At 55.6% G+C, this 15,014-nt stretch overlaps 1 protein-coding gene across 20 annotated transcripts in view; it reads right to left on the reverse strand.

Moving 5' to 3' along the window:
* The window catches only part of MACF1 (microtubule actin crosslinking factor 1), a 186,907-nt gene that overhangs the window by 20,219 nt on the left and 151,674 nt on the right, over positions 1–15,014 (reverse strand). For 11 of the 20 annotated variants that reach the window (XM_068159207.1, XM_068159208.1, XM_068159198.1 and 8 more), the window contains 18 exons: positions 14,709–14,828; positions 12,980–13,087; positions 12,236–12,454; positions 10,854–11,057; positions 10,052–10,060; positions 8,496–8,727; positions 7,064–7,290; positions 6,029–6,151; positions 5,816–5,917; positions 4,730–4,831; positions 4,450–4,623; positions 4,177–4,332; positions 3,839–4,036; positions 3,400–3,528; positions 2,918–3,091; positions 1,362–1,517; positions 325–531; positions 80–199 (listed from right to left, as the gene is read on the reverse strand). In XM_068159207.1, coding sequence (XP_068015308.1) covers positions 80–199; positions 325–531; positions 1,362–1,517; positions 2,918–3,091; positions 3,400–3,528; positions 3,839–4,036; positions 4,177–4,332; positions 4,450–4,623; positions 4,730–4,831; positions 5,816–5,917; positions 6,029–6,151; positions 7,064–7,290; positions 8,496–8,727; positions 10,052–10,060; positions 10,854–11,057; positions 12,236–12,454; positions 12,980–13,087; positions 14,709–14,828 — 2,760 coding nt within the window. The remainder of the gene's footprint in view (positions 1–79; positions 200–324; positions 532–1,361; positions 1,518–2,917; positions 3,092–3,399; positions 3,529–3,838; positions 4,037–4,176; positions 4,333–4,449; positions 4,624–4,729; positions 4,832–5,815; positions 5,918–6,028; positions 6,152–7,063; positions 7,291–8,495; positions 8,728–10,051; positions 10,061–10,853; positions 11,058–12,235; positions 12,455–12,979; positions 13,088–14,708; positions 14,829–15,014) is intronic. The other 9 variants (XM_068159206.1, XM_068159210.1, XM_068159209.1 and 6 more) reach the window with 1 other exon arrangement.

The raw sequence follows: 15,014 nt of genomic DNA on the forward strand, positions 1-15,014 counted from the left end.
ATGCTTCCATGCTCCCCCTCCCACTGAGGCACCCTTCCACCCAGTGTCCAGCACCAGCCTTGCTTTGGCAAAGCTCTACCTTGTGTTTGGAGAGCTGGAGCTTGATTTTGTCAGGATCATTGGAAATCTCCAGCTCGGAGTCCAGGTGATTCTCTGCATCCTCCAACCAATCAATCAGCTTCTTCCAAGCTTCATGGAACTGCAAGGAAACAGGAGCAAGCCTGAACCTCAGCACTGGTGGGGACCCCAGTTCCCTTCCTCCTGGTCTCAGGACCTCCTGCCCTCCACAGCTGGGGTCTGCTGCACCCTTCCCATGTCTCTCACCTGCTTGGCTCTCTTCCTGGCATCATCCAGAGCTCGTCCTCGCTCCACCGAGCGCTGCACAACCTTCTCCCAGCGGGACTGGACGCTGACCAGCAGGTTCTTGATCAGCACCACGTCCTGCTTCTGGCTGAGGAACTTCAGCTGGTTGCCAGTTTGATCCAGCTCGATGATCTGATCCCGGTGAGCATTCACCTCGTTGGCAAACACCTGCAAACCGCAGAGATGTGCTCTGGTGCCTGCGAGCTGGAGGTGCCTGCGAGCGCGCAGCGGGCACAGGGCAGACCATGGAGTCATAGAGTGGTGTAGGATGGAAGGGATCTCAGAGCTCATCCAGTCTAACCCTCCCCTGCAGTCAGCAGGGACATCTGCAACTAGAGCAGGTTGCTCAGAGCCCCACACAGCCTGGCCTGGAATGGTTCCAGGGATGGGGCAGCTCCTGGGTCAAGGTCCCACCACCATCAAACATTTCTCCCTTCTCCCCAGCCCAAATCTCTCTCTTTCAGTTTCAAACTATCCCTCCTTGCCCTGTCACAACAGGCCCTGAAAAAGTCTGTCCCCAGCTTTCTGATAGGTCCCTTTAAACACTGAAAGGCCACCAGAAGGTCCCTTTGGAGCCTTCTCTTCTCCAGGCTGAACAAGGCCAACTCTCCCAGCATTGCCACGGCCGCCTCTGGCTGAGAGCTCTAAGAGTTCCTTATCCTCCTTGTGTTGTGGACTCCAGAGCTGGTCCCAGCACTGCAGGTGTGGTCTCAGCAGAGCAGAGCAGAGCAGAGGGGCAGAATCCCCTCCCTCCACCTGCTGCCCTTCACCCCCAAGGTTGTGTTGGTAACTCCACCCCTGAAGGTGTTTAAAAGATGTCTGGATGAGGAGCTTGGGGCCATGGTCTAACAGGGAGATGTTAGGTTGTGGTTGGACTCAAATCTCTTCAGGTCTTTCCCAAGCAGGTGATTTTATGACTCTATGCCTGCCCTTGGCCTTGTTGAACCCCTGCAGTGCCAGCCTTGCCCCCTCACCCCGGGGAGCTGTTGGGTGCTCACCTTGTGCTCATCGATCTGGGCCAGCACGGCGTTGAGGATGAGGCTGGCTGGGGGGGCAATGTTCAGGCTCTGCTCAGCCAGGGTCAGCCAGTTGATGAAGTCCTGCAGGGAATTCTGGAAGTCTGTGGCCAGGGCTAGGGCTTCCTCCAGCTTTGCCTGCCAGGGTGAGGAGGGAGAGGGGGAAAAGAAAAACCAGCACAGTGAGGAGGGCGAGAGCTCATGCTCAGACGTGCCTCACACAGAGGAAGCCTTTGTGTCCCTGCCCAAACTTCCCTCCAAGAGGAACCTCAGTGCCCAGGCCTGCCAAGGCCACTTGTTTACCAAGGGGAGGGGGTCCTGCTGAAGGCTACTGCTTGCTTTCCACACAAGAACCACTGCCCCTGAAAGGGGAGAGCTCCAGCAGCACACCAGCAGCTGCGTCACCCTCAGCTTCCTGAGCAAGGGCTCAGCATGGGCAGAGCAGCTCCAGAGATGAGGGGGAGGACGTTTGGATAGCAACAGCTGCAGCACCACACATTTATTCTGGGCTGAGGCCACCATGTCCCTTGTTTTATCTCATCACCAGCCAAAAGCCTCGGCTGGAGTCAGCTCGGAGGAGGACTTGGCTTGCTGTCCCACGGGGGCCCGACAAAGCCTGCCTTTCAGAGCTGCAGGAGGCCTCTTCCCACCTCTCCCCTAAATTAACCCAAAAGGCAATTTCCCTCTCACTTTCAGTGTGATTTAACCAATCTGATGTCTACCTGCACAAAACCACCCCAGCCTGATGCTCAGACAGCACCACCTGACACACAGCCTCGACCTGCACAGCCAAGCGAGAGGCTGTCTGATGCAACCACCCCGACCCCTCCTCTCCAGCCCTGACCTGCTCCATCCTTCCTAGCAAAGCAAACCACAGGATGGTAGAGGTTGGAAGGGACATCTGGAGATCACCCAGCCCAACCCCTCTGCCAGAGCAGGGTCACCCAGGGCAGGTCACACAGGAACACAGCCAGGTGGGTTTGAGAAGTATCCAGAGGAGACTCCACAGCCTCTCTGGGCAGCCTGCTCCAGGCCTCCAGCACTCTCACAGCAATGAAGTTTCTCTTCATGTTGAGGCAGAGCTTCCTGGGTTTCAGTTTGTGCCCAATGCCTCTCATCCTATCACTGGGCACCAGGTGAAAGAGCTTGGCCCCTTCTTCTTGCCCCACACCCTCAGGTATTTGTAGCCACTGATCAGATCCCTCTCAGGCTGCTTTTCTCCAGGCTCAGCAGCCCCAGGGCTCTCAGCCTTTCCTCAGCAGACAGATGTGCCATCCCTTCATCATCCTCATGGCCCTCCACTGGACTCTCTCCAGTAGTTCCCTATCTCTCTTGAACTGGAGAGCCCAAGAACTGGACACAATACCCCAGATGTGGCCTCAGCAGGGCAGAGAAGAGGCTCAGAACCTCCCTCACCCTGCTGGCCACGCTCTTAACACACCCCAGGAGACCACTAGCCCTCTGGGCAACAAGGGCACAGCAAAGCAGCACAGCAGGGAGCAAGCACTGCCAGACCAGCACCTCTCCATCAACATTACCTTTCTCTCCTCCATCTTGGTGCTGACCAGGCACCACTTCTGCTCCAGCAGGGCCACACTCTGCTCCGTCTTGGAGCCGGAGCCGGAGTCATCCCTGTTCAGCAGCATCAGTCGCCCCTTGGCCAGCAGCTGGCTGTAGGTATCCTCCTTGGCTTTGAACTGCCCATACAGCTCCTGCAAAGGAGGCATCACTGAAGGGTTAGACAAGGGAAGGGCCTGCAGCAGGACCATGGCTTGCTGCAGCTCAAGGTGACAAGAAAATCGGGTTCAGGGTGGGCAGCAAAGGCAGAGTGTCACTTGGAGCAGATGGAAGGTGCTTAAAGCATCCTGATGCAGGCATCAAGTGCAACATTATCAGGGAGAAGAGACCAGAGAGACAGCTTCTCCACACCAGACAGAGAAGGGAGATGTGTGGATGCTGAGATTTGCCAGGCAGGTGCTTGCTGAACCAAAAAGCTTTGGAAGCTCTCCTATGAAATTACCATGTGGGCATTGAGCTGCTCCCGGGCGGTTTCTGGCAGACCTCCTGTGGGCTTTGATGCTGACAATTGGCTCTCCATCCTCGTTAGCCACAGGAGGAAGTCTTCAATCTCACCATGGAAACCTTGGGCCTGTGGAGGGAGGTATCATCAGCCCCAGCTCAGATGACATCAGCCACCACTGACCGTATGCCAGGGCTACCATTGTGTTTGCTTCCAAACCAGCTCGGAGGCAGAGCTGGGTGCCCCAGGGCTGTGCATGGCACAACCTCACCCTGGCCCCTGCTGAGCGTCTGGGCATCACCAACCCCTCCAGGACTAAGAGCTACATGAAGAACTTGCACAACCCCAGCCCCAGTGTCTCACTAAATCTTTCCCCCTTGTTTTTCCCCCTAAAGCAAAGGAAGTGGACCCTCAGCAGAGGCAGTGCCCCCTCCCTGACCTGCTGGAGCGTGGACTGGAGCTGCTGCTCCCTCTCCTCTGTCTTCTGCAGCACTGACTCCCAGCATGAGTTCAGGTTCTCCAGGCGGTTCCTGAGGCTGCTGGCATCATCCCCTGCACTGGACTCCAGCAGCTCATTGCCTGCTTTGTTCACTGTCTCCACAGTTGCTTGGTGGGCCAGGACATCATTCTTCAGCACCTACACGAGATGTGGTGGGCAAACGTTGGGACTGCTCCTTAAACCCCCCCTGATATGCTCCCATGGACTCAAACCAGCTCCAGCCCTTCAGGAGAAGTCAAATCCTGGACTGAAAGTGGAGCTGGAGTGGGAGTACTCACGTGGTGCTTGGCAAGTTCCACCTCGATGACTTTTGGGTCTCCATTGATAGGTTTTTGTGCATCAAGCAGCTCCTCAGTGTGGGTCAGCCAGGCCATCAGCTCTGCCAATGCATGCTGGAACTGCCCAAGCGCCAGGAGAGCAGCTTCTAACTTATGCTGGGCAAGGAGAGGGATGGAAAAGGAAGAGTTGAAGTCGGGAAGGAGCCTCAAACCCTAACATGACCCCAGCAAGCTGCAGCCCCACACCTGTGAGAGGCCAACCCCCCTCCCTACCTGTCTGTGAGCAATTTTCTCGCCCAGATTCTCCCAGAGATGTTTCAGCTCTGTCAGTGGCTCCTTGATGATGTCTCTGTCTGTCTCATCCGTGGCTTTTTTTAGCATCAGCTCACCTTGGTGATTAAGCTTTTCCATTTCAATCTGCTGCTGGTAAACCTCCATTTTAAACTCCTGCCAAAGGAAGCAGGACAAAAACCAGAGGGAGAAACATGAATCAGTGGAGCATGAGAGCTGGGAGGCAGAGAGCAGAGAGCTGGCCCTGCCCTGGCCCAGGTACCTTCATCTCATTCATCTGCTCCTTAACCGTGTTGAGGTCTGTGCCAACGGGGGACATGTTGCAGAGCTTGATCACAGCGTTGTCCAGCCAGTCAAACATGGCCTGGGAGGAGGGAGCATGTGGTCAGCACAGGCAGTGGCAAAGCAGCCTCCCCCCCAACAGCTTGGTGGATGGAAACTCCAGCACAGGAGGTTCCACCTCAACATCAGGAGGAACTTCTTCACTGGGAGGCTCACAGAGCCCTGCAGCAGGCTGCCCAGAGAGGTTGTGGAGTCTCCTGCTCTGCAGCCTTTCCAGCCCCATCTGGATGTGTTCCTGTGTGACCTGTGCTGGATTCTATGCTCCTGCCCTGACTGGATGGTCTCCTGAGGTCCCTTCCAACCCCTAACATCCTAGGATCCTGTGATGCTTCACTGAAAGGGTTGTCAAGCCCTGGAACAGGCTGCCCAGGGCATGTTTAGGTTGGACATGAGGAACAATTTCTTCCCCAGTAAGGGTTGCCAAGGCCTGGCCCAGGCAGCCCAGGGCAGTGGTGGAGTCTCCATTCCTGGAGGGCTTGAAAAGCTTGGGAGCTGTGGTGCTGAGGGCTGTGGTTTACTGGTGGCTTAATGGCTGAGATTTGATGCTCTTGGAAGGTCTCTTCCCACCAAAATCACAGAATCCTGAAGTCATTTACATTGGAAAAGACCTTCAAGACCAAATGATTCTGCAGTTCTGTCACCACCCTGCAACCATGAAACTTCTCCCCTGGGGCAGAGCTGCCTGGGCAGCATTTTCTTTTGCAGGTTCCTTCCTTGCTCCTTTCCTTCCCTCTCCTTCCTTCCAGCACTAGCACCTGCCAGCAGCCAGGCTCACCCTGCTGCTTCCTGCAGAAATGAAGACAGATTTGGGCAGAGAACTGCAGCCAGGTATCTGCTGCTCCTTGGAGCTGGCTGTTGAGCTCAGGCTCTAGCAGAGCCTGCAGACATTCACCAGGGAGATGTTTTCTGCTTTGCATTGGGGCCAATCCCAGCACAACTCCTGGGAGGAGATTCACAGTGGTGCTCCCAAGTCCACCCACTCCCCACCACCAGCCCTGCCTCTTACTTGAAGGGTGTCTTGGTACTGCACAGCTGACTGCATGGCTTCCTCCAGCTTCTCCAGCCTCTCCTTCCACGTTTTGTTCAGGTTTTCCCAGGCGTTGTTCATCTGCAGGACGCAAGGGTTGCCCACAAAATGCCATCAGGTCCTCCTGCCCCAGCTCCCACTTGGCTCCTAACCTGGTTTGATCTGGTGGGGGAGGGCTGCTGGGTTTCCTACCTCATCAATGCTCTTCTTCACTTCTGGTTTCTCGGTTTCACCACAGGCGAAAATCAAATCGGTTCCAAGGAGTCGGATGAACTCCAGCTCCTCGTGCAGGCCATCTGTCTCCTCTTTAATGGTCTGCACAGAACACAGTGACCCAGAGGGTGGATTATTGAATGTCCTTCCAAAACTGCCCCATGAGGGCATGGAGAGCACTTCCTGCTCTGCTGTCCTGCACCCTGGCCGGCGACGACTCAGTCACGCAGCGAGAGAGTGCTCGTCCTGGGCACCACCACCAGCCTGGGCTGCTCCCACCTCTGGCCACAGCTGCTGCTGTGTGCAGGGGCTGGGGGAGCTAAGATGAGAACATCTGCAGCCAACCTGAGGTGTGCCTGGCCTGCCTGGCTGGAGATGCTGTTTACAAGAGCGGGGCTCTTTGCAGGAGGGGTTTTGTCAACACAGGGATGAGCTGTTGAGACTCAAAAGCCACAAACCAGAGCCAGAATGCTTAGGAAAGGGAAACACCAAGGACAAAGCATAAACATCTCTGCTCCCCTAGGTCCCAGACAACTCAAGTCCACTTGAAGTGGATTTCACCACTTGTTTTAAACAACCAGCAACACCCAAATCCAAGCCCATCCAGCTTTACACTTCCCTCTAGTCTCACTTCTGTCCCTCCCACACCAGACAGCACTCAGATGCCTTCAGCTCAGGCTGGGAGCAGATCCATGCAAACCTCCACACTGCTCAAAACAAGTGGGCACAGAGCTCTGGCCACACACTTGAGAAGCTTCCCAAAACAGCCACTAAGATAAAGTGAGCTGAGCATCACTTCCACGTCTGGCCCAGGGGGTGGTGGTGGAGGATCTGTGAAAGGCACCTCCTGGGTTTTTATTTTGCAATTCCAAACTGAATGGAATTAACATTTCTGCCTACAAAGCTGTCCCACAGCCTCTTCTGGCCATGCTCATAGCTACAACCTGTCCCAGTTTAGCTTAGAAGCTGGCTGTAGACAAGCCCCAGGCAGAGGCGCAGCTCCAAGGTGCTCACCTCTGCTGCTTCCACCTGCTGCTTGATGATGGAGGGGTCGATGCCTGGGCTCTCCAGGTCGTGGACAATGTCTTGAGTGTCTTTGATGGTGGTCAGGAGGGCTGCCATGTCATACCAGAACTTCTCTGCAAGCTCCAGGACATCCAGGAACTTCATTTCACGTTCTTCTGCCCGAGCTTTGATGTCTTCCCAGAAGAAGACCATCTGATCCAACTTATCCTGGATTACTGAGGAAGGGAATGGAAACAGTGAGGAAAAAACCCTCCTTTTGGTTTTACAACTCAAAAAGCATTCTGCAAACACTTCCCACTTTGAAACAGCCAAGGGAATGCTCAGCTGGGCATGGGAAGATGAGCAGGAGCAGCAGAGCATTGACTCAAAGGATTCTGCGGGGCATGAGAAACTCCAGCTTGCAGAAATGAAGCCTTTATTCCTCTGCAGGCAAGCTCAGGGCAGATTTGCCCACACAGCCTCCTCCAACAAACCTCTGTTCTGGCCACCTCTAGCATGAAGTCTGTGCTCACTCAGTCCATGAGCTGCCTGTTGAGCTGCCAAGAAAGGTGCCAATTAGTGCCAGTCGTGCTGACAGTTCTTTTTGTGCTGGGGATGTTCCTCCCCTCCATTAGATGCTGAATGGACACCAACAAATCATTTCACTGGGGCCACCAACAGTTGCCACCAGAGACCAGCTGAGGGTGAGGGCTCAGCTTGGCTGAGCTGGAACCTCTGAGAAGCCACAAATTCTTCTGCCTCCTCTGGCTGATACCACCCTGCCTGCTCCAGATGGAAGCAGGCCCTAGAAATCTTCATAGAGAGAACCCCATCCTTCCTCCTGGGGCCAGGAGACCTTCTGAAATCACAGAAGGGACCTTAAAGATCATCCAGTTCCAAGCCCCCTGCCACGGGCAGGGATACTCAGTCTCATCCTGCCTGGTCTTACACACTTTTCAAGGGATGAGCTGTGTGAGTGTTTAAGACCAAGCTGGATGAGGAATTTGCCATGGTTTAACTGAACTGCCATGGTTGAGTTGTTTAGGTGGGTTGGATTGGTTGATGGGTTGGACACAATGATCTTGAAGGTCTCTTCCAACCTGGTTTATGTATTCTGATTTTAACTCTGTGCTTCACCCAGTGATGGGAGAAGCCTTTGACAGAAAGCAAGGATGGAGTTGGATATCTGAGAGGAAACAGCCTCAGGTCACACCAGGCTGCTCAAGGCCTCATCCAGCCTGGCCTTGAACAGCTCCAGGAAGGAGGTAGCCACAACCTTTCTGGGCAACCTCCTTCCAGAGCCTCCCCACCCTCACCGGAAACATCCTCGGGCCACCAAACCCTCCCCACAGCAGCGACGGAGCCGAAGTTCGGGTAGGAGAACCTGGGCACTGCTAGCAGCCAGCCAGCAGCAGCTGCTCTCAACCCCCCCTGGAGATACCTTTGGCTGCCAGGTCCTTGTCTGCTCCCTGGGAGCGGCCGATCAGCTCTTCCCCGCGGCGCTTCAGGGCCTCAAAGGAGGGCTGCAGCTTCTCCAGCTCCACGCTGGAGTTCTTGTTCTCGCTGATGCACTCCCGGATCTTGTCCACCTCGGCGGGGATGAGGGGCGGCATGCGCAGGCGGGACGAGAGGTTCTCCAGGGTCTCCAGCATGGGTTCAATCTTATCATGGAACTGGAGAAGAAGAAACCCTTCAGGGCAGGCCAGGCGGTGGCTAAGCAGCGCGGCGGCGGCGGCGCTCCGGGGAGATGGAAGCAGAGCCGCGCCGCTCGCCGCGGCCCCGCAGCGCTGCACCCCAGAGGGCCTCTTGGGAGAGGACAAATGGTGCCTGCAACAGCAGCTAAGCCCACAGCCTCCTGGTCACGCCTGCCTCTGCTCTCCTCCGCTGCCAACAGCCCCAGGCTGCAGCACCTCAAAGCAGAAAGACTCCCAGAGCCGGCACCGGTGAACCGAACACAGCAGGGATTTGGCGCCAGGCTCATCCCCACACAGTTCCCAGTTTGGAAGCTGCCCTGCTTCTTGTGGGTGGGCAGCGTGGTGAGGAAAGCCAACCACAGAACCACTCAGGTTGGAAAACTCCAATCACAGAATCAGGAAGGTTGGAAAACAACTTCTAAGGTGACCAGGTCCAACCATCGGCCCCAGGTGCCGAGCCAGGAGGGACAGGAGCAAGCCTGCAGGGTCCCACATCATAGAATCATTAAGGTTGGAGAAGACCTCTAAGATCACCAAGTCCAACCATCAACCCAACACCACCATGCCCAAAAGTGCCCTGGCTGCATGGCTGGTTGAGCACAAAAGTACTGCTGGAGAAGTGCCCACGTTTGGTGCTGATGGAAAACTCCACCTGGTGCAGCGCCAGCAAGAAAATCCACCCCCGGCAGGGTCAGCAGCAGATGGTGGAAGGCTGCATGCACATGGGGAGCTGCCATGGAGCTGGGGCTTCAAAAGCAGAACCAGAAAGCCAAGTCTGAGAGAGAAAAATGGCTCTAAGCAGGGTTTATTGTCATCTTTTTCAGGACAAGTCAACTTTGGCCTTGAAGATCCCAAACCACCTCTGCTGGTGAGGAAGGAGGACAGCTCTGGTCCCTCTGTCTGGAGGACACCAGTGCTGCCATTCACTACATCCCAGGCTCTGACAGCAGAGAGGAGATGGGCTCTTGGTGCAAAGTTGAGCAAGGGCCAGGCTGGCTCAGCCAACAAGCAAGAGCAACCCAGCAAGTCCAGCTAGAGCAGCAAGCTCTGTGCACCAGGAGAGGCTTTGCAGGAAGCATCCCCAGCAGAAGCCGGCAGCGGCCGAGCCCAGGCGACAATGCATGGAAAGCCATCTCCAACCCCCCCCCAGCAACAGAAAAGTGGTTTCAGGCCCCCAGTGTTAATTCTGAAGCATGTTTTGCTGAGCTGTGCATGGACCAGAACCCAAAATCTGGGTGTAAAATCGACTCAGCCCAAAGAAGGAAGGTGTGGGGGGGAGGGGGAGGGGAAGGGGGGGGCTTACCTCCGTAATCTGCAATGGTGGGGCGCAGTCAACACAAGAATGAAATGGGACCATGTGGGGAGGACGGGCACAGGCAGCAACAACAACACACAGACAAACACATTCCACAATGGGAGTGAGAGATGAGAGGGGAGGGGAGGGTGTGGGAGGAGGGGGGAGGAAAAACTCTGAGTTAATACAAAGTGCAAACCACGAGAAGTGACTACACAATACAGGAGTCCAAACCCAGACGTGACGAGGAACCGACTGCCCTGCGATTAACAGGGGGCTGAGATGAAGCCTGGCTCGGGGAGCTCATAAACCCTCAGCACTAGAAATTCTTCACCCCCTTTGTGGCCTTTAGCACCTAAAGTCTCTGCCCTTCCCTTCCTATCTCTGCTCCTCCAGTCACTGACCTTCTCTGGAGGTGCCCAGACCCTAGAGCCGACCATTAACTCTCCCATACAAAGGATCCCGTGGCCGTGCCCTGCATGCTCAGCTTATCAGCAATGGAACTTATCTCTCTAAGCTCTACAGCAAGGCTCTCTGGGCCCTTCCAACCTTGGCTGGATGCCAAAACAGCCCCTTTGAACCAGCATCATTACTGAGGCTGTAAAAGTTTATGACCCTCTTTACTATGTCAAGACTCCAACACCTTCTCTCCCGCTTCCGCAGCCAGCGGCTGAGGCAGCAGGAAACTACCCTGAAGGTGTCTGACCACCTTGTGGCCTTAGAGAGGGTAAGGCTCAGAAAGAAAACCTCCTTTCAAGGCTGCAGGCTTCCCCAGGGGACTGTGATCTGTTTCCTTCACGCCCTGGCGTACCTGGGTGGACTGTGAGACAGCTTCATCCAGCGCCAGCGCCCGCTGGCAAACCTCCTCCTTGATTCTGGCATACATGGCCTCAGCTGTCGAGTATTTGTCCTGCACCATCTCCCCTTCCTCAGGGTTGAGGTCCTTCAGCTGTGGGCCAATCTTCAGCAGCTTGTCAATGTGAGGCTTATGTTCAGCGATGGACTCTCTCAGTTGCTAGGGAATGGGAGAGGAGAACAGAAAAAGCAAACCCTCAGGCATTTGTTTAGAAATCTACTGAAGCTGCTGCCTTCTGATTCCATCCAGCACTCCAGGAGCAGGGATGGGATCTGCTGGTGAGCTCACACCGTGGGTTCCTCCACCCAGCATCTGCCAAGCACATGGCACTTGGCTCTTCCTAACATGGCCATGGCTCTGCAGGAATCAGCATGCTGCCCAGCATGGATCCTTCCCCGGCACATCACCCAGCACAGGTCCTTCCCTAGCACAGGTCCTTCCCCATCACATCACCCAGCACAGGTCCTTCCCTAGCACAGGTCCTTCCCCATCACATCACCCAGCACAGGTCCTTCCCCATCACATCACCCAGCACAGGTCCTTCCCTAGCACAGGTCCTTCCCCATCACATCACCCAGCACAGGTCCTTCCCTAGCACAGGTCCTTCCCCACCACATCACCCAGCACAGGTCCTTCCCCAGCACAGGTCCTTCCCCAGCACATCACCCAGCACAGGTCCTTCCCCATCACATCACCCAGCACAGGTCCTTCCCTAGCACAGGTCCTTCCCCATCACATCACCCAGCACAGGTCCTTCCCTAGCACAGGCCATTCTCTGGCACAAGTCCTTCCCTGGCACAGCTGGTCCCTGACACTCCCCACAGCCCCATGGAAGACTCCACTGAGAAAAGTCCCTCAGCAGCTTTGTGCTGTCCCTAGCAGCACAGAGTGGTCTTCCCTGCCACAATCAGGCAGGAGATCCAAGGGCAGTCAGGCTCCCTTGGGTGCAACCTGGGTTTTAGTATGAAGTGCTCTGATGTAACTGGGGGCCCAGGCTGCCCAGAGAGGTTGTGAAGTCTCTTCTGGAGAGCTTCCAACCCCACCTGGCCATTGTGATCCTGGGCAAGCTGCTATGGGTGACTGCTTGAGCAGCGGGGTTGGACTGGATGATCTCCAGAGGTAGTTCCCAAGCCCCACCATGCTGGGATTCTGGGCCTTTCAGAGAGTATGCTCAGGGTACATTTGCATTACATAGGCAGGATCCCCACAAAGATGAAAATGGGGAGGGGCAAATCCAGAAGAAAGCAGCAAAGAGGTGGCCTTGCCCCTGGGAGTGCTGCACCTCTGCTTCGGGCAGGACCAACAGCACAGGAGCTGCAAACACCGAGCCCTCTTACCCTCATGTCCTCCTGCTGCTGCTTGAGCTGCTCGTGGTCAATGGCTGGAGGGGGCAGCTGGGAGATGAGGGCTTGTGTCTCCTCGATCCATGGGTTCAGCTCTTCATAGGTCTCCCAGAACTGGTTGACCAGGACCTGAGCACGCTCCAGGCGAGCGTAGCGCTCCGAGTTGAGCTGGCTCACAGCCTCGTACTGCTGCACCAGGGACTCGGTTTTCTCCTGGAGGAAACACAAAGAGGGAAGAGAATTGTAGTCAGGGATGCAAAAAAAACAACCCTAAAAACAAAGGGCCCAGGAAAAGGGCCAGCAGCAGGCTGTGAGCTGGAAGAGCTCTTTACAGTGAGGGTGGAACAGGTCGTGGATGTCCCCTCCCTGGAGGTGTTCAGGGCCAGGCTGGAGGAGGCCTTGAGCAACCGGGGCTGGTGGGAGGTGTCCCTGCTGCTCATCTTTAAGGTGCCTCCCAACCCAAACCACTCTGTGGATCTGTGAGTTGCCTGTGGTGGCCCTTCCACACGTGGCAGATGTCATTGCAACTAAAGCAGCCCCAGAAACCCCTTTTGTGTCCCTCACCCCCAAGCACAGCAATGAAAAAGATGCAATAAGGAGAAGCAATAAAAGAGATCTCTGCTAATGCTGCTGGGAATTCCTAAAGAGGGAGTGATTGCAAACTCCTTCAGCCCATGCCAGAGCTGAGCACTCTCCTCTCTCCCCTCTCCTGGGAGGGAAGGGCAGAGGGAGGTTCACCTGGAGGACAGCTTTTTGCTCCTCCCCGCAGGTGCCGAAGATCTCATTGCGCTGGCTGAAGAGCTCATCCATGGAGTCTTTGTGCCGGATGATGTCGATGGAGAAAGCCTGCAGGACGAAAACGTTCAGAGAAAGGGAAAGAAATCAGAGCTGAGCCCAACCTTGCCTCGTCCAACCCATCCACAGGCCCCCCCCATGCCCACCCGGCCCAGCCTGAGCGGGCAGCGGAGCTCAGCGCCGCAGAGGCCAGGCAGAGCTCGGCACAGGCAGCCTGCAAAGCTGGCTGGAAGTGCAGAGTGCTGCATGTTTCTCTCATGACTCATCTACATCAACCTCTCTCTCTTTCAGAGGCCTGAAAAGCAGCTCTTAAAATGAAGGTACCAAGTCCACTTGCACAGCCAGGGTCCCTCACTGGTGGCACAGCTCCACACATCCCTCCCTTAGCGACCGCATCCAAACGATGCTCTCCAGAGCTGCCTCCACCAATAACTTTGCCATTCCCAAGCTCCACATCATTACCAGCAGGCAGCCAAGCTGAGCTCAATTTCACTTAATGCTGCTGGGTTCAGCCCCCCTCTCCCTTACAACATCTTATCTTTGTTCTTTCTTTCTTTCTTTCTTCCTTCCTCTAAAATCCAATATGAGCCTGGTGGCTGCTCTGATTGCTGAGGCTGCTGAGGGAAGAAAGGGGCTGTTTATTTCAAGTGCCCCTTCTTTCAGCCATGAGCTCATCTCACAATCACACACACACACACACAAAATAGAGAAAACCAACCCCCAGTGTCTCTTTGTTCCGTGTCTGGCTGCCAGGAGGGAAATGTGGAGTCCCCCCACTGCAAGGAACAATGAGTGAAAAAAGCCACTGGAAAAGCACCCCCATTAATCAATATCTGCACTTCTCTGAGCCCTTCCTGCTGCCACAGCCTCCAACACCCCAGTGGCACAGCTTGCACCAGGGAAAGGCTTTGGAAGGAGCAGCTTGCTCGAGAGGAGTCCAGGCAAGAGCATCCAAGCAGCTCGGAACAGCCAGGCAAAGGTTTCAGCTCCTCCAAATGGACAGGAGGCTTCCTCCTTCAGAACCTCACCACTTCAGCTCTCTAAATCCTCCTTCTCCTTTGTTCTATCATTTATAGAGTCATAGAATGGTTTGGGTTGGAAGGGACCTTTCAAACTCATCCAGTCCAACCCCCCTGCAGGCAGCAGGGACACCCCTGAACAGAGCAGGTTGCTCAGAGCCCCAAACAACCTGACCTGGAATGGTTCTAGGAATGGGGCAGCTCCCAGCTCTCTGGGGAACCTGAGCTAGCATCTCATCACCGTCAGCAGAAAAGAATTCTTCCTTCTCTCAAGTCCAAATCTCCCTCTTTGGGTTCAAACCATCACCCCTTGTCCTGTCACAACAGGCCCTGACAAGAAGTCTGCCCCCAGCTTTCTGATCATTACCTTTAAGCACTGAAAGGCCACCACAAGGTCTCCCTGGAGCTTCCTCCTCTCCAGGCTGAACAAGCCCAACTCTCCCAGCCTGGCCTCACAGCAGAGAGCTTCCAGCCTCAGACCATTTTTGTGGCCCTACCCAGTGCTGCACCTTCCCTGCTGCTCTCTGCTCAGCTCTGCAAAGCCCAGAAGTCTCTCCAGGGTAGAGCTGACTCCCCCAGACCCCAGCTCACCACCCAAACCACCTCCCTCCTCACTGCCCACCATCCCCTCCCTGCAGGGAGCACATTCCTACCTTCTGCACCTGCAGCTGGGCTGTGGTCTGGTCTTGCTCCAGGCGGATGGGGCCAAGAGCCAACAGCTTCCGCTTGGTCTCGGCCACCCAGGCCAGCTCGGCGTCGGCTGCCTGCTCGTACTGCAAGGGGAGAGGACAGCAGCCACAGCTGAGAGATGGGCACCAGGGAGATATGGGGGGACCCAGCAGGCTGAGTGGGAGGAACACCTCACCCAGGTGTGCAGAGGTGAGGAGGAGAAGGGGACAAGAGGACATTGGGATGGACACAGGTTGCTGACTCTGTGATCCCCTGGTGGCTCCTGGAGC

This window comes from Melanerpes formicivorus, unplaced genomic scaffold (genome assembly GCF_026170545.1).
Source record: "Melanerpes formicivorus ecotype bairdi unplaced genomic scaffold, bMelFor1.0.p_v2 SCAF_45, whole genome shotgun sequence".
Taxonomy (NCBI): domain Eukaryota; kingdom Metazoa; phylum Chordata; class Aves; order Piciformes; family Picidae; genus Melanerpes; species Melanerpes formicivorus.